We start from the raw sequence: 18750 nt of genomic DNA, 5'->3' as shown, positions 1-18750 counted from the left end.
TCCTGAAAGCAAGTAGTCTGAGGAATGGTTAAGGAAATTACAGTTTAGCCTGGTGAAGAGGCTGCAACAGGGATAGTGCAAAGTATGATAAGCTTGGAATCTCTAGGTTCTTCTATTTGCTAGCTGTATGACTTTGACCATCCCACTGTACCTATCAGGGCCTCATTTTCCTCATCTGTAAAGATGAGGATGTTGATTAGATGCTCAATCATCTCTTCTATTCTAAAAGCCTATGAATTTGGGGGGGCATGATGGTCGCATGTAAATATCAGAAAAGTACTTTGAAAGAGTGACTAGATATGTTTTAGGTTATTCTGGAGAACAAGCCTGTATATAGTCAGTCAATCAGTAAACATTTATCAAGTCCCTACTATGTGCCAGTCACTGTGCTAAGTGCCAGAGATGCAAAAAGCAGTCCCTGCCCTCAAGGTGCTCACAATCGAATCTGTGGGAGTTTCAGAAAGACTGGAAGGTCAATATAAAGAACTTGCTTCCAATGAGAACTAATCAAATATGACACCACCACCACCACCACCCCCCACAAAAGCACATTAAGCACCGAGTGTAAGACTCCACACTACATGCCTAGGATACAAAGATAAGAAAAACTATCTTTACCTTGAAGGAGATTACAACATAAAGGGGAGAGGGGAAGGAAAGAGATGAATATGTGCACAGGGAAGTGTTAATACAGAGCTTGCTGTGGAAGAGATACTGACCAAGTGCTCTATGATGGAGTGAATAGCTTCATCAGCAATGGCACCTTAGCTAAGCCTTGAAGGAAGATGAGGCTTTTGGGAGTGGTCTTCTCCAGGCCTGAGGGACAGCATACGCCCAGAGGTAGGACGGAGGCCAGAACATAAATTGTGCAAGAGGGGATAATGTGAAGGAAGCCTAGAAAGGTAGGTGGGAGCCAGATTTTGGAAGGCCTTAATAGCCAGATTGAGGAGTTTGTATTATCTCTTATTGGAAATAGTCATTTAAAGATTCCATTCCAACAAGGGCATCGATATTGGACTAGGTGAATTTGCTATAGAATGCCTTAAGACTGTGAAACTTGAACTTGGCCACATAGAAAGTGTAGGTTTTGAATTACCAGAGTCAAAAAAAAAAGACAGAGAGACTACAAAGGGCTCAGGGGAGCAACCAGGGCAAAAGTACAGGGGTGAGAATGACTGTAGTACAGTTTAAGAATGGTAGAAGCTATTCCTTTGCCTGGAACATAGGTATCGTGTTGGTTGGTTGTTGTCCTTCACTCACAAAGAGGACCAAAATGGCATCATTATGTTAGGGTCAAGGTACAGTGTGTCCAACTGTGACTAGGAAAACTAAAAGAAGCTCAGAAGACTCTACCACATGTTGGGCACAAATAGTCCATATGAATATTTTGAGTGGAGATGTCTCTAAAGTTGCACATTTCACGTTTCTTTTGATCTACTGCAATTCTGCTTTGCTTATAGAGCACAGTGCCTTCTTTGATGCAGGTAGGCCATGCTGGCAGTCCTGTGCACAGGTGTCATGTGGGCAAGTAGTAGAAGGCAAGATTGGAAAGGAAGACCGAGACCAGTTGCACAAAGAAATCTGTGTCACAAATTATTTGGTGTTAATTATAAGACTTTGGCAGATTTTTCTTCCCAGGTTATGCTTAAACTTAAATTTGTCTTTTTTTTTCCTTTTACAGCCAGTGCTGACTTTCCGTACAATGCAGGACAAGCTATAAGAGATGGAGTTAACAGAAATTCGGCAATTATTGGAGGTAGGTATAACATGTTGGACGATCTCACAAACCATCTCCTCAGCAATTCAAGAAGTGGAATAGGATAGTGAATATGATGCTTCACTTGGAGTCAGGAAGACTTGCATCTGAATCCCAATTCTGACACTTTCCAGCTGTGTGACCATAGGCACGTCTCTTTCTGAGCTTTGGACATTCCTCTAAAACCAACCTACTGAATTCAGTCAACCAATTCTCAATATAAGAAATACTTTTCACTGGTTGACCAATGTAGAATAACGGTTTCATTCCTTTTTGATCTGTATAAGGGGTGAGAAGTAGTTTAAAAATTTTGAGCTAACCCTAAAGCAGTATGGGGTATAGACAGATGAGGAGAAAACATTAACAGTGGCATGTATACACCTCTTCTGGCTCTTCAGGAGTGAGTTTCCTTTAGGTGGCACACAATGAAAAGTGGGGAAATCATATGCATTAGAAGAGTTATTGCATGAAGAGAACCTTTGGCCTTTTACGGGCCCCTGAGTTCCCCTCCCCATGGCCCGTGGCTGTTGCCTTGACACCTGTTATTTTCCTTACCACAGTCTGCAAGATTTTCTCAGGGTCAAGCTGACCTTTGCTCAAATATTTGCAGACCTTGTGTTTTTCTCTAGTTATCTCGGAAAAACAGGATCTTGGCTGATGTGCAAAGACTTAGGGGCCCCAGTACATTCCAATGTATGTAATGTTTTTACTTTAGTATATTAGACCCTGTCTCCCACTGAATAAACGGCCCTGTTGTTTGACCTGCTCACAGCATCCCCGTCACCTTATTTTCAACGCCGATCAGCCCGCAGTTGCTTCCCCATTGGACTGCGCTGGCTGCAGCAATTGCAATGAAAAAACTTACAACTTTCAGATATGCTGGTCTAACAGCAGACATCCAGAAGCTTACAGTAAACCAGTCCTAAAACAATTATTTTCCGGCTTTGACTGGCAGGTCAGTTTAATTCTCTCGAATCAGGTTCCCACATACAATTACTTGCTGTCAGGCTCCTCCCATCCTCTAGTCCCGGAAAACCAAGTTTTTTTCCATTTCAATTCGTCGACTTTCCCAAGTATCTAAAGAAGAAGTCACATATAGATTAAGGATGCCTTATAAAGTCATTTAATTGCTTTGTATCAAGGCAGTTAGGTGGTACAGTGGATAGACCATTGAGCTTAGACTCAAGAAGCCCTGAGTTCCAATGTTTACTGGTTGAGCTTAGACTCAAGAAGCCCTGAGTTCCGACATTTACTGGTTGTGTGACCTGATCAAGGCACTTAACCTCTGTCTAACTCAGTTTCCCCATTTCTAAAGTGGGCATAATAAATAGGATTTTCTAGTAGGATTGTTGTGAGAATAAAACAAAATGATATTCATAAAGCACTTGGCAAACCTTAAAGGGCTACGTAAATCCAAGATATTATTGTACCACTAGGAATAACTCTCCCTCAAACCCTTCCTGTAAAGACTATTCTGTTCTCTGAGGATCTTTGGCTGAATCAAGGTTATTACCCTGGTCTTTAGCCAATTAACTTCTCTATTATCAGCAATTGGGTTTTTTTTTTATTTTCCTAATCAAGAGGGAGAAACTGTGAGAAATCTATATGAAAACACGATTGAGACTATGATCTTTTATGTGTGATGTTTCAGCCATATCAAATACTATTGCCTCTGGCTCTCTTTGCACAAAATAAAATCCAATAAAGACTAGAAGGCAAGGTGTGTAGGAGAAGGAGTACTGAATTGGGAGCCTGGGTCAAGTCTTGGGTCTGTTTCTCACCACCTGTAGAACCATGAACAAGTCGCTTTCTCTGTCTAGGCCTCAGTTGTTATTTTTTCCATAATGTGAGGAGATTGGACTCTGGGATCTCTAAGATTCTTTCTAGCTCTAATTCTATGACCCTATGATGATTGTTTTTCTTTTCTTTTTTGAGGTGGAGTTGGGGAGGAATCGGGAAGATGGATGGGCCAGAGGTAGTAGAGAATGTTTAGGGTTTATGTAACCTCTGCCACCATTCCTCTTTCCAACAGGGGTCATTGCTGTGGTGATCTTCACCATCCTCTGCACCTTGGTGTTCCTCATTCGCTACATGTTCCGTCACAAGGGCACCTACCACACCAATGAAGCCAAGGGAGCAGAGTCTGCTGAGAGCGCCGATGCCGCCATCATGAACCATGACCCAAACTTCACGGAGACCATTGATGAGAGCAAAAAAGAGTGGCTTATCTGAAGGAGAGAGCTAGGGCTTGGCAATGGGGTGGGGGGAGGAGGGGAGAGGGAAGGAAAGCGGGGCTAAGCAGGGAAGAGGGCACAAGGGGGACCTCAAAGAAGGGGGAAAGCACTCTGCTTCAGACTCTTGAGCACATCTTTAAAAGATCAGCACAACTCGGGGAAGCAAGGGACAGACAGAATCCTTGGGACTGGAAAACAAAAAGGTGTTTAAACATGAGAACTTTTTAATATTCATTCACAGATCTGTCTCTCCTTCTGTATCCAAACAAAACAATGAGAAGAAAATGCTTTTAGAGTTTCCACATGGTTAAAATCTGTCAGTAATACCTGTCTTTTTTTGTGTGTGTTTAGAGGTGTTCTAAATACCCATGGCAACAGGGCCCATTTTCTACATTTTTAGGAGCCCTTAGAATTTGGATATTTCTGTCTTGAGAACTACTGACAAATATATATACATATATGGCCTCCAATGAATCTTTTTTCATATTTAGTCAATTCTTAATGGGTTATTGTTGTATCTAGAGCTTGTTTACATCACATTTCATTTGGCGTCTTGTAAATTGGGAGTTGGGAGGAGAACAAAGGGGCATAGGGAAACAACTCACTTTTTGCCAGTGTCCACAGGTTCATGTACCTGTGCCCACACTTTGAGGGCTGTCATGTGACACAGGCTGTTGAAGGACAAGACTGTACAACTTAGCAGTGATGTAAAACCGCGTCGTCATTGTTACCACTGTTGGGGGGAGGGAAGTATTCTGAACTATGAGAAGTGATTTTGATTTTTTCATTAAGCACTGAGAAATAATATTGTTCCAAGTACATAGTCTTAGCTCTATTCTGTTTCTCTCTCTTTGGCTATGATGTCACTTATGAATTTATGCTCCACTCTTCCTGTGATACATTGGCATATTCTGTATGTAGGCATAAGCATCATAGTAGGGAATTAGAGCCAGATGCTGTGGTTTGTTTGCTTCTATTTCTTTTATAGATGGTAGTAAAAGTAGCAATCCTGTCATGTTGCCTAGTGAATGCGTAGAGTAGGTCACTGTCCTTAACAGGCCCTTCCTCTTTTGAAGCCAACAAACACCTGCCCAAATGGCTATGCCCTTCCAATACTCATCCTACTGGATCCTGGTTCCTTTTTGCTATGAGGGTGAGCCAATCATTGAAGTGAATTAAAAATTCTGTGTTTCAGAAGTATGAACAAATACATGGCCAGCTCTCTCTTGCAGAAAAGGTGAGCACTGGGTTTCATGGTAAGGAAGATGTGGTGAGTGTGTTTGGGATTAAAACGATGTCTATGAAAATTCACTTCAGTTATTGACTCACGTCCATACATAAGAATCATTTGGAAAACACCATCTTCTTTTTAAAGTCATCCAAGCAATCTTCCGGCCAAAGCAAACACACTGCCCAGTAAGTAATTCAGGAATTACACAGGCTCAAATACAATTGAACCTTGCATTTGTCACAAACATAATAGCTAGGAGTTCCCATCCATAGACTCAGTGGATAATTATTTGGAATGTGGCATGAAAGCTAGTTGATGACAAGAAGAGATGTGATTGCCTAGAACTAGTTTCCTTCTGCCTAATAAAATTAACCTTTCATAGAAGTTTTATAGCAAACTATAATTACATATTTTGACTAAGACATTTACCATGCATCCAAAAGGTTGGCATAGAGATTATTTCCAGAATTACATCCCAACATCTAGGATCATTGTGAAGTAGCCCTCTCCCACATAGCCTCTGCTAATGACATACACTTCAAATATGAATCACTTAGCCAGACCTGTTAACTCTTTGGCTCTCTTTCCTAAAAGGGGATGTAAAAAGGTAGAGAAGTAAGGACACTGCTGTTCTGTTGGATGCTATTCAAAAAAATGCGTATTGAAATGTATTCAGAAATGGTTCCATGACAACTTTTTCAGACTACTGGTGCGCTCATGGTGGTTGGATTCATTTTATCCAGAGATGATGATCTAAGGTGAAGGATAGCACATTACAAGAATATATGTGCTATATACTAAATGTTGCATTTCAAGTAATTAAGTATTAGAATGTAACCACTAAGAGTTGATGTGGACTATAAATCTGAAGAAACATTGAATGAAGAGAGATTTTTTTTAAAGGGAATATTTTTATTTCAGGTTGCTTCCCTAAACAACTTGCTTCCCTGTCAAGTCTGTCAACTAAGATTTAGCATTATTCACATAAGATCATATAAGTACAATGCAACAAGAATGACTATTTTTCAGTACTCTATGAAAAGAACCCAGCAATTAAATTCATCAGTCTCTTTAAAAAGTTCTCTGCCTACTATTCTCGGCTGCTTCACTGGATCCCTTTAAATCATGAAAACCACATTTTTTAAAATGATCTTAAATCACAGAAGTATTTTAAAATCTGACCTATTTTTAAGGTATGGTTTTGCTAATGACAAATAATGTCAGATAATATGCCCTATGTGAAAAGTATTTCCAGCATCTCCTTAGCTCTATTCATCACACACCTAATTCTCTGCCTCCTTAGGCTTCTGTCCAAGAGGATTTGGTTGTAGAAAGGCCCAAACCAGCAATGAATAGCAAAATAATTTTCTCATTTCCCTTAACCTCTCCATATCTCCTTCTGATATCAGCAGGCAGAAAAGAGAATTCCACCAATATCTCCAGATATTTTGACCCTGGGGAATCGCCATGAATCTTAAATGAATGGGAAAGTTGAATTCGCCTTTATCTGCATCATCAGTTCACATTTATCAAGTAACTGTTTTGTAGAGGAGATACAAATGCATCAAAACACAATTCTTGTACTTGAGGAATTTATAATCTAGTTGGATACTCAGGACATACCCACCCATAAGAAGACGAGCAACCACCCAAAGTTAGTAGGGTAGGTAAGTGCCAAATGAATAGTTTAAAAAAATCCTTGGTTTCTCAACGTTGTAGAGTTGAGAACTCCCAAGTGTTTTCTAAAGGTCATTGTCAATTAATTTCCCAATAGCAATGTGTTGATTTGGGGGAAAGGAGGACAGAACCCCCTATCACCCAAGCATCCTTGAAGAGCAGGGTCCAATTCTAGTACCTAACCTCACCTTACCACCTTATAATCCACAAAACTCACTGATACATGAAAGGTCCCAGATGACAAAATAAAATGGGGTTTTTTTTTATTTTGCCTAAGAATACCAGGGCAGATAACAAAGAGGCAATTTAAAGATTTCAGAAATAAGGAAAAGGAATCTTTTTGGCTAAACATGGGAATGGGAGAGGAAGGTTCATTACTTATAACCTGAGAATCGAGGTTTTCAATAGCTTTGTTTGGTTTGTGCATGTAAATCAGTGCCATTCTAAGGCTGTACCTATAAAGAGCACATTCCTTTAAGCCAGAAGTGATGCAGATCAACAAGTTGGAACAGATTTATTACTCTCAGTCAAAACTCGTGATAATATTGAATTCAACGTTTATTAAGTGTCTCATTAAGTACAAAGCAACCATGAAGGGCCTTCCCTTAAAACCTTCCTCTGATGCTTCCTCCAGTCATGTAAGTAACCCTAAGCTCTTGAAGGCCATGCCAGCTGAGTTCCAACTCTGTCAGGTCCCACCGAGCTTGAAAGGCTCAGAGCACAGACCTGATGAAAGTGCTGATGATGGCTGGTCTGGTTAAATACAGAGTGACTCATCACCAGAAGGGTGGCCCAGACAGCGATGAATTTTGTTCTCACCACAGCAGCTCATGAAACCTTCAACAAAGACCAGGAAGGGCCACAGTCTGTTTTAGGGAATAGCTTGATGATGAAATGACAGACCTTTTGAAGTATGTACAAAGGGAAGCAGCAAGTAGTAGGGGCAGAGGACCTGAGTTCAAATTCTGCCTAGGTTTAGGTTCAAGCAAATCACTCAATCTCCTTGTGCCTCAATGTCATCCTCTGAAAACTAAGGAGGTTGGGCTAGATAGCCACTAAGGTCTCTTCTAGCTCTTGACCTGTAACCCTCCTGTGCTGATGGGAATTCAATTTTTTATTGTTGGCCTGCATGCCTTCACATTAGCCCGTCAATTGCTCGTGAGAAAAAGTCACTTAGAAAGCAGAGGCTTACTCTGTGGGAAAACTTGCCCAGAATTGTCCTACCACTAACACGGAAGGGCTGCAATCAGCATCTTTGTCATCATCATCATCATGCTTATCCCTTGCTGGGATTCTATCCATAAGCATACGATGAACACACACGCAACAGGAAGAGGCTCTAACCACCCAAGCATTAACCAAACAGTAAGCCCTTAGGAGTTAACATCTATTGAGCACCAACCGTCTGTACACAGGACAATCAATGGGGCCCACATTTGGTCCTTGCTCTGGCTAATCTAGGTCACTAGATGAGGCAAAACAATATCAGAAGGGGCAGGCAAAGTAACTTAGGAGAAAGACAACAGAGTGCTAAAATCCAAACTTGCAGTAGATCACCAAAAAGGAGGAATATGCTTAATTTCCTTGGCCTCATCTGTTCCATTCTCTCATCCCACCAATTTTTTTTCTCCCTCTCTTTCCAAAATTAAAAACCACTCTTAACATGCCTAAGTCCAAATGGCCAAGTTAAGCCCTGTTAGCCCCACAAAAGATTTGGATTCTAATTGGAACCTTTTCAGGTTGTCCTTCCCTTTCTTCAGTGACAAAGTATTTTCCCAAATGACCGCAATAATGTGCACATTTAATTTGGTATTCTCGGTGAGTAGATTGCAAGTAGACTAGCAACCAAGAAGTTTAGACCACATAAAAGCAAACTACCCAACAACAACATAAGTGGCCCCTCTTCCTAACCCTTAAAAACCTTTCCATAGAATGTGAGAAAACAAACCAGAAGGATATATTCCACTAGCTTGGGATGCCAGTATCACTTAAGCATCATTTTAGTATTGAAGACAGCTTCCATGCTACCTTCTTCTGACCCAGACAGAGGAAGACTAAGAAAGCCAGAATCCTAACTTCTTCTCTGTCACCGGTGTGCTATATGACCTTGGCTAAGTCTCCATTCCCATGTTTTTTTTAGCTAGAGCAGATTTTACCTACCTCCCAGGGGAATTGTGAGGTGTCCTTGCATATTGACTACAAGGCTTTTACAAATGTCTAGTCAGTGTGCAGGATGTAGGCCAAGTGGGAGGCAGCCTCCTCCCTCTCTGGTGATAGGTCAAGAGGCAACTGATGGGACATGGCTGAGCATCTGCTGAACATTGGATCCAGTAGAGAGCACAGGGGCAAAGCTGAGACCATGCCAAGATGTCCTCCCAGAAGAGTTGGAGAAGTTAAATCTCCTGTGAGATGATTAAGGCCCTTAACTGAAAACCCAGGCTAGGACTGCTACTGCTTCTCTTCCCTACTCATCCCAGGGTCCCTCGCTTTATATTTGGCTGTCCTGACATGCAACCTTTCAGAAGAATCTGTATGAAATAATGCAACATTTTAGCTTAGCCTGGAGCCCCTCTGACATGCACTGTTATTTCCAACCTTTCTCGTTATATTGCCCTTACAGCCACAGCTATCTAAGCCGTATGGAATTTCAAAATTTTTTGTCCAACCAAGCCTGAAGAAAGGGTGCTGACTCCTTGTCACAGACTGCCAAAGAACGTGGTATTTTCCAGCTTGACATTTAGGTAAAAGTTCCCCTTAGAAGCAAATGAGCTCACCTCATCTACATCTCAAACTGACACAATCTCAGTTAATTTATAGATTACCCAGAATCTAGCTCTGGGAAAACAAAGAGGTCTCTTTTCTCAGTTCTACCAAGGTTTCAGCTCAAAAGCATCACCATTTCCAAGTTCCATTGAGTTGGGAAGGTTTTTTTTTCATTTTCTTATTTTGTAATGAGCATGGTGACAGCGGGGGTTACAATTTTGGAAAGCTGAGCTAAATTCTAGTTCTGAAAAAAAAGGCAGGCAATTGGGGGGTTCCATCCTAGTGAAACAGCACATAATTGCACCCTCTAAAAGCAACAGCATGTAAACTAGAAGGAAAGAAGGACATTATGTATGTTATATTATGCCTGATATTCTTTGTGAATGTCTTTCATTTTAACTAAGATTCTATTAGAAACCAGATTGATAAATAAAAAAATTCAAAATAGTTTTAATTATCCTAAGAGCTGTCTCTTTGTGTTTTGTACCATCTCGTAGGGAGGGAGGGTGACAAGGCTGGGGAAACCATTCTCTTTCAGCAAAAGGATATCAATTACAAATCACTGAGGTCACCGTCTAATGAGAATGTTCTCCTTTGAAAAGAAACAGAGATCTATCTGCTCACCAAAGGTTACATCAAAAGGTGGGAAATTCATATCTCATTTGGAGCCAACAATGGTTATTATCCTTCTTCCCTCTTGGCTGTTTGGAACTCTTTGGATAATCTTTTCTCACTTTCTTTATGTGCTTTAAAGGCAATTGGGTTTCTAAATTTGATTCTTTTATACTCTGCTTATTAAAATGTTGGTTACACAGGGTTGGGTAATGTCCATAGAAACCTCTGCCCTTTATTTAGAGTATGGAAGAGGGCATTTTTCAGTAGACACACAAGAGTCTAGAAAACTAGTTTCATTCCAAAATCTTTTTATAGCCTTACATTGCTAGTGGTTTCTTTTTAATCAACTCTAGATATTTTTTGAATGTGCAGAATAAATGAAATTTCTGAACCATAACTATATTTGTCTGCCTCAATTAAGTCCTCCAGAGCCATACTATATTGGGATTTATACCTTTATATACACGATTCGCTAGGGGGTAATGCCTCTCATTAAAAAGAAACTACAACTATAAAAAGTTCATTAAGAAGACAACACAAATAAGGGCAAGAGGGAAGCACCTATGTGTAGTACAGAAACTACTAGATAGGAACTCACAGACTTGGGCTCTAGTCCCCAGTCTGCATCTTACTAGCTGTCCAACTTTCGGCAAGTGACAACAACATTTCTGGGTTTCAGTTTTTCTTTATCTAGAAAAAGGAGGGGCTTGGTCAACATAATCTCTAGGAATCATTTCTTATATGAGTATCTAAGAAGGTTTATTATGTTTAATACCTACTCATGTCAGAGCAACTCATTATTCTTTCTAGCCCTGCCACCAACTAACCAGGTGATACAGAAGGGAGGCATTGCTTGTCTCGATCTGTCATTTTGCTCACCTATAAAACTGACATGATAGCTTATGTGCTGGAGGGCAAAGGAGCCAGGAATTTAAGCTTCATTGTGCTTAGAAACTGGTCCTGAAATGAGTCCATTCAGAATGCAACCTTAAAGCGGGGTAGTGGGAAGGTTAATGCAAACTATTCATTGGTATACATATCTGCCTTTTGCTGAGCAAACAGAAGTCAGGGGGTTCAGCCAAGGCCACTGGGATGCCTCTGGGCTAAATTATCCCTGAGCAGGAAGGTCTCTCTGTAAGTGAATCCCTTCAAGAATTTACCTGCACTATTCTAGCAGTTTTCCTCCAAAAGAGAAAAGCAATCAGAAGTTCTGTGGTAAATGCAGTTCTCTCCTCTTGTTCCCCATTTTCTTTCTAAATTTTCCTGAATCCAAGCTAGAGAAAGTCTCCTGTTGGTTCGCCCTATAGCCAGCCTGTTGGCACCCAAGGAATGACTGTACTGTCATGCCCAATCAATTACCATTAATTAAAACTCATGGATCCTGAAGAGTCAATCTCCAGTATTCATGATGTCTGATAATAAAATTCTAGCTCCTTGGGGGATGGGTTGGAAGAACGTACATCTTTTTGGAGAACTGGTAGGCTCTGGTTGCCTGTGGAAGAACCAGATTCTAGGAAATAGGAATTAAATGGGGCTTAAAACAAAGCTAGAATAAGGCAACTGTGTCTAAGACTCTAAGGATACTCAACTTGAAAAACAGGCAGCTGTGGGCCCAAGTAAAGAGAACTCCTAGCTGCCCCTGAAGGAGGAAGAAGGGAAAAAGATAAGAAGGGATAGTGTGGGAACTCAGTGAAAACTGAGGACTTCCTCAGTGCAAGGGCAGGTGGAAGTATATGGGCATAGCTACCTGAGCAATTTGGCATTAAGCTTGGAACTTCAGATGTTGAACCCCTGGAGGGTTCAGGTTATCCTCTCTGGTGAACTTGTGAAGTGCTGTGCCAATGATTGTTTTTATGAAAAAAGAGTAGGAGGTGGCCTGGCATCGTCTGAAGAGAGATAGCCTAGGAGTCAGGAAGGTGCAGGTTCAAGTCTTGTCATTAGCATGTTGTGTGTGGCCAAAGGTGACTCTCTTCACAACCTCCAAGGGCCCTAGCTGACTTTCTGAGACTGTAATTACAGACAAGTTGCTGATTTGAATTCATGAGTGGTCCCCTACAGTGATGCAATCATAAATGGATAGATAGACACATTGATCCATCGCCATCAAAGGATGAATGGATGGATGGATGGATGGATGGATGGATGGATGGATGGATGGATGGATGGATGTAGGGAGTTGGGGAGAGGAAGGAAAGAGAGCAAGCACAAATATTAAACCTTTTTCATCTGGAAAAACAGGCTAAATAGGAATATGTATGAAATCTACAAAATCGCCAGTGGATATGAACAGAGTGAACAAAGGCTTATTCACGAAAACCTGCTATGCTAGAATTAAGAGCAACCCTTCAAATCAGAAGAGACAAAGTTAGGACAAATTAAAGGAAAATAATGCTTTATTATAGCAAGCCATAATTGTAATTTTTGCTATGAGAAAAGATGATACAAGTTGAAAACACTCATAGCTTCAACAGTGTTTAGATGATTGGTCCATAATGGATTATTTATGGAAACAAAGATATTTAGGGTTACCTTCTAAGTTTTCAAAGGTTGGCACCAGGTAAGCTAGTCAGTCCCGCAGGTCCTCTGATATCCCCGTCAGAGATGGAATCCCAGTCTTAAAAGGTATGTGGACCACACTACAGCTTAGTATAATTCCTAGCCCAAATAACTTGTCCCATGGTAAGTGCTCAGAAAAATGAATAAATAGTCAGAAAAATAAAGTTTTGGTTTTCAGACTTTTGATGGAATAAGGAGGGAAATGCCTGATCTCTCTGATTGTACAAAATATACTCTGAAATTCAACCCGGATCAGAAATTTTAAAGTGAATAACATTCGTGTTAATAGGAAACAAATCTAATACCCAGGGACTCAACCATAAAATAATGAAAGTGCAATAAAAGAAAGCAGAAAATGAAATGTAATAAAGAAGGAAAAAAATAGACTAAGGGAATGTGAAGGGAGAATTTAGCCACAGAAGAACTCCCGTCACCTGAGGGTCACTTTCTTGGTTTTTTTTTTCATTAAAAGAACAGTCTGATTCTCTGTTTCTCGTTCCCCAGATTATAACCCGCTCTGACATCCTTCAGGGATATGAAAGACAGAAAATTCATCATGGCTCCTGAATGGAAAGCAAAGCAAATTCTCCTAGCAGAGGGAAGATATATGGATGGCTGAACCTGCCTTCTGACTCGTTGGTGAGTGAATTACGTACCAAGTGTGAAATAATTACTTCACATTTTTACTAGTCTAGAATCAAACTAGCCCAATATCTTTGCTGGTGGGATCATGTAACAGAAGCTGTGTGTGCTGGCAAGCATCAAATGTGATTTACTTCCTTGTAAATGAAGCATCCCTGGCTTCAGCCCCAGTCATTTGGGCCTCTGCTGGGTGCATCAGTAAAAAGAGAAAAAAGCAATTGGATTAAAGAACAGAACTTGATTGGAAGCATACTTTGGACTTTGTCAAAAATACAATGAGCACCTGTAATATATTACTGGGGAATCAATTTACAGTTGCTCTAAATTACATTTATAGAGCAAATTTTGCCCTTCTCCCAAGCGGCAGCAATGATATTGCCATTAAGTCAGTAGAAACACAGGAGAAATATTGACTGGGGATCACTTACTGCCGGACTTGTCATCACTGACCCCAGTGCTGCCCCGGTGGAATGAGCTGTGAGGATTAATGAAGATCCTGTTAGGCAGGGTAAAGCCCACCTCCTCAACTTCTAGGAAAGAGAAACAAATTAAGTAAATTCATGAAAACCTAAAAATACCCTGGGTATGCCTAGTACTGTTAGTACTTACTTACCATGAGGCATTGTTTGAGTGCTTTTATGATCATATATTTGTTTCTCGCTTTGGGGAGTCTACTGTTAAAATGCAGATAAACTAGATGAGCCAATGAACGCTGAAAGCAGCAGCTTTTTTTCTTTGGTGTACTAACCGAAGGCCACAGGGCTGAACTGGAAACACATCAAGGAGCGCTGGGTGGGGGAGCAATGCAGGACAGGTATTAGGGCAGCCCATCACCCCACACACTTGGGCCAGGACTGATCTCTCCAGTGTTGGACAGGGAAGGAGAGAGCAGGAATACGCCCAGGGAGGTTACCAAGTAACTTCAGCATTGTGGAATTCAGGTCATGACAGAAGGTAGGAATCAATGATTACCTGGCCAGAGGCAGTTCTCAGGATTCCTGCATGGTTTTACCCACTGGATCCCCCTCTTCACTACACATGTCAGGGCAGGACAGCTGACTGGTTTCCCACTTCTCCAAGGTCATTAAAAGGAAGACACTAATGAATTAATAGATTTCAGATGAACTGGGAAGGGGAACCAGAAAGGGACAGAGCCAAAACAAGGAGAAATACCAGCCAGTAGGAGGTGCTGTTGCTATACTGTAATCTATTGGAGAAAGACACTAGGCTGAAAAAAAAAAGATGGATATTATTCTTTTTCTGTATTTATAGGACTCACCTGTGACTCTTTCATGAGGAAACTGAAGAGTGATAAATGTCACTTTGGGACTCATATGAAAAGAATTACAAGACTTGGTCATCAATAAATTGAAAATAAACCTAACTTGGGGGTAGTTCTGTCTTAAATAAAATTCAGGCATACCTCATTTTATTGAGTTTTGCTTTATCGTGCTTCACAGATGTGTTTTTTACAAATTGAAGGTTTGTGACAACCTGCATAGAGCAAGTCTTTGGGTGCCATTTTTCCAACAGATTGTGCTCATATTATGTGTCTGTGTCACATTTTGGTAATTCTGGTGATATTTCAAACTTTCACATTATTATTATTATAATATCGGTTATGGTGATCTGTGATAGGTGATCTTCGATGTTACTATTGTAATTACTTTGGGTAGTCTCCAACTGTTCCCATATGAGATGGAGAACTTAATCAATAGATGTTATGTGTGTTTCGACTGTTCCACTGACCAGCCATTCTGTCTTTTTCCCTTTTCTCTGGCCTCCCTATTCCCTGAGACACAGCAAAATTGAAATTAGGCCAATTAATAACCCTACAATGGCCTCTAAGTGTTCAAATGAAAGGAAGAGTCAATCGATGAGGAAAACCTCTTCGTTGTCTTGTTTTTTTTAATTGCCACAGCCACCCCAACCTTCAGCAACCACCACCCCAATCAGTCAGCAGCCTTCAACATCACAAGACCTTTCACCAGCAAAAAGATTATGACTCACTGAAGGCTCAGATGATGGTTAGCATTTTTTAGCAATAAAGTATTTTTAATTAAGGTGTGTACATTTTTTAGACATAATATTATTGCACACTTAATAGGCTACAGTATAGTATAAAAATAACTTTTATGGGCACTGGGAAACCAAAAATTTCCTGTGACTTGCTTTATTGTGGTATGCGCTTTATTGTGGTAGTCTGGAACTGAACCTGCAATATCTCCAAGGTATACCTGTACCGTCACCCAATGATCATTTTCAGTTCAGCTAAATCATTAGTTAGCTTTTGAGTAAGGAAGAACCAATCTTACCTCTTTAATGTGATCCTCAAGTCTCCATCCTCACTCAATACATAAGGATAAAAGGCTAGAGCATGTAAAGTGAACCTCCACTTAACTATTCCTCTGAAGTCTTCGCATTGCATGGAAGTGACCTTGGGTTATTGAAGACCATGCCATTAGGGTCCTAGCTTTGGAAGGTCCTATGAGTCTAGAAAGGCCTTAAGTACAGACCTGGGGACCAACCATGTGTCTGCTGCCTAAGGGTCAACCGTGCTAAATGCAGAGAAGCTGATCATCACAAAGCTGGCCACCGAAGAATGAGTTTTTTGGTTACCACAACTCATGAGAACCATATCCCAAGGAAGGCTTGTGATCTGCTTCACTGGAGGAAGTGTCCTCTTTAAGAAATCCAAATCTTTCCAAATATGCACTTAATTCAATTCAACAGACACTTAGTAGGAATCAACTATGTTCAATACCCTATACTACATACTTAACATATTAACATGTTTCAAATGTATATTGGATATGTAGTAGTTGAGGTTACCTTTACACGTGGGGTGGCCTGTTGGCCACTGTGGTCACTTCCAAATTTCAAATTCTGTAATCCTGAATTTGAATGGGAATGGGAAAAAATATAATCAAGATCCATCATCCATGTATGATAGTTCTAATGGGACTAAATCACATATAAGTTTATAGTCTTGGTTTCAGTAGGCAGTATCACCTCAGAGAAGATGTATATACTGGGATGAAAATATAAAGATTTCCCTACTTTTGAAGGAAATCCTATTTTCTGGCTAGGCCTAGACTATGCCTAGCATATAGTAGGTGCTTGATAAATGCTAGTTGAATTACTTGTTGTTGTGGTTGTTGTTGTTTGTCCTTAGTTCTCCAAGAGGACCATGATTTGCAAGTGAATTGGATTTAAGCGGCAGAGCACTGCGCAAAGTCACCAGCCTCACTCTTTCCTCTGGAGCCATCTGGGTCCAGTGGCCAGATATAGGTAAGGACAATGGAGGATGGTCCCAGATGCAGTGGGAGACCATGGCCTTTTTAAGCTAAGGTCTTTTCTAGATCTAATGACACTCCCTTCCCTTGCACACAAAACTAAAGAATGTCTGATCTAAAAGTGACCTTGGGATTCTATGAGAGCAGCAGAATGTAAGGTGAGAAAAGACTGTGAGGATATATGAAGGCCCTGTTAACCAGGTTTAAAGATTTGGGGGTTTATTCAGTAGGTAATGGGGAGCTGTTGAAAGTCTGGAAGAATAACATGTTTCTGATCTTCTGAATTTCAAAATTATGCCTCTGCTGCTCTCTCATCCAGCAACTTCCCTCATTGCCTGGGGACTCCCAATTCTGAATACCCAACCATCACCATGGCTTGTTCACCATGGAATATCCCATTGCAAGACTTACCCCTTTTCCCCCATGGGCCAGTTCCTCCTAAAGCATCCACTTTGTGAAGGGTACCTGGCTAGCCTGCCTTTGCTTCCCTCCCAGACCTTTTCTTAACCTTTGGATTTCAAAATCATACCCCATCACTGGCTACCTTCTTCCCACTCCCAGACATTTACCAGCACTGGGACCTTTGCCATGTCATTTAAGCTCTGATTATTTCAATACCTTTACCTAGGAAATGGGGATAATAATAGCCCTACCACCCAGGGATGTTGTGAAGATTGAATGAGATAATATTTGTAAAGCACCTAGTACAGTTCCTGGCGCCTGGTGCCTGGCACCAGTAGGCACTATATAAATGTTAGCCGCTATTGTTATTTTATTATTATTTTTTCAACTCTCTTTTGTGTGCTGTCTTCCCCCATTAGACTGTGAACTCTTTGAAGGCAGAGACTGTCTTTCTTTTTGCATTTATTTGCATGCATAGTGCCAGGCTTGTAGTAAGCATTTAATAAATGCTTGTTTCCTTCCTTCCTTCCAAGCTGGACATTAGAAAGCTGAACTTGAGGGCAATATGTAGTATGGATTGGAGAGTAGAGAGCCTAGAGGAAGAGAGATCAATTAGGAGGCTACTTCAGTAACTTGAGGGCCAGTCTGAAGTAGGGGGTGAGATCTGGGGCTAGAATCCCCCCCCATTTGGCCATTGATTGGAAGCAGGTATCAGAGGGGATGTTTTTCAAGAAAGAATCCCTTATTAGCAAAAACTCTCAGGTATCAGGTAACATCTTCCTGAGGTTAAGTTGACAGATGAAGCCTTCTTTAGGTGTCTCTGAGTGGGGCATAGGAAGAATAGAAGTAGGAAAGTAAGGTGACTATTATGTGACATCACAAAGGTTACTGAAAGGAATGTACCAAAGACACATTCGCCTACTTTACCATTTTATGGATAGTTAACCCTGGAAGCAAATTTACTAAAAAGCATTTTTGGAATCCAAAATTCAGTGCTATCTGGATTCTAGTGCTTAGAGAAACTGTAATATTTCCCATCTCTCCACCGCTGACCTGTATCAGAATAGCAGAGAAATTGCCACCCTTTGGACTGCAGCCAGATTCTACAGGCCTTCTCCAAGGAATCATGGTCCTAAACCCGCACCTCATCCCTTTCCTAATCCATCTATGGAGCCATTTGTCAATACTGACTAGTTCCCTGACCTAAACACAATACATTTTATAATTTGCTCATCTTATTGCCACTACTGTCCCCAAAAACCTGTTAGAGAAAGGGGAATGGAGCGCTTCATGTGATGTAGGGGGATGATTTCTATTTTAAGAGGCTAAATGCTAGAACACACAAATAACAGAATTATCAGTGCACGTATAGAAGACAAAACAGGAATTACAAAGAGTCATCGTGACTTCATCAAAAACAAGTCACTCAAGACCAACCTCATTTCACTATCTGGGGTTGGGTTACTGGACTGGTAGGTTGGAAAAATGCTGTAGATTAGAGGTTTTCTAACATTTGACAAAATCAGCTGGCTCTCACTTGTGATGTATCATTATTTGCCAACTGCAATGAGAGAAATA

General features: G+C 40.8%; 1 protein-coding gene across 1 annotated transcript in view; it reads left to right on the top strand.

Moving 5' to 3' along the window:
• The window catches only part of LOC118850956 (contactin-associated protein-like 2), a 210773-nt gene extending 204055 nt beyond the window's left edge, over positions 1-6718 (top strand). The window contains exons 5-6 of the mRNA XM_036760566.1: positions 1682-1756; positions 3789-6718. Coding sequence (XP_036616461.1) covers positions 1682-1756; positions 3789-3988 — 275 coding nt within the window. The 3' untranslated portion in view covers positions 3989-6718. The remainder of the gene's footprint in view (positions 1-1681; positions 1757-3788) is intronic.
• Positions 6719-18750: the final 12032 nt, after the last annotated feature.

This window comes from Trichosurus vulpecula, chromosome 5 (assembly GCF_011100635.1).
Source record: "Trichosurus vulpecula isolate mTriVul1 chromosome 5, mTriVul1.pri, whole genome shotgun sequence".
NCBI classification, from domain to species: Eukaryota; Metazoa; Chordata; class Mammalia; order Diprotodontia; family Phalangeridae; genus Trichosurus; species Trichosurus vulpecula.
Note: the sequence above shows the minus strand (reverse complement) of the source record. Positions and strands in the feature narration are given on the sequence as shown.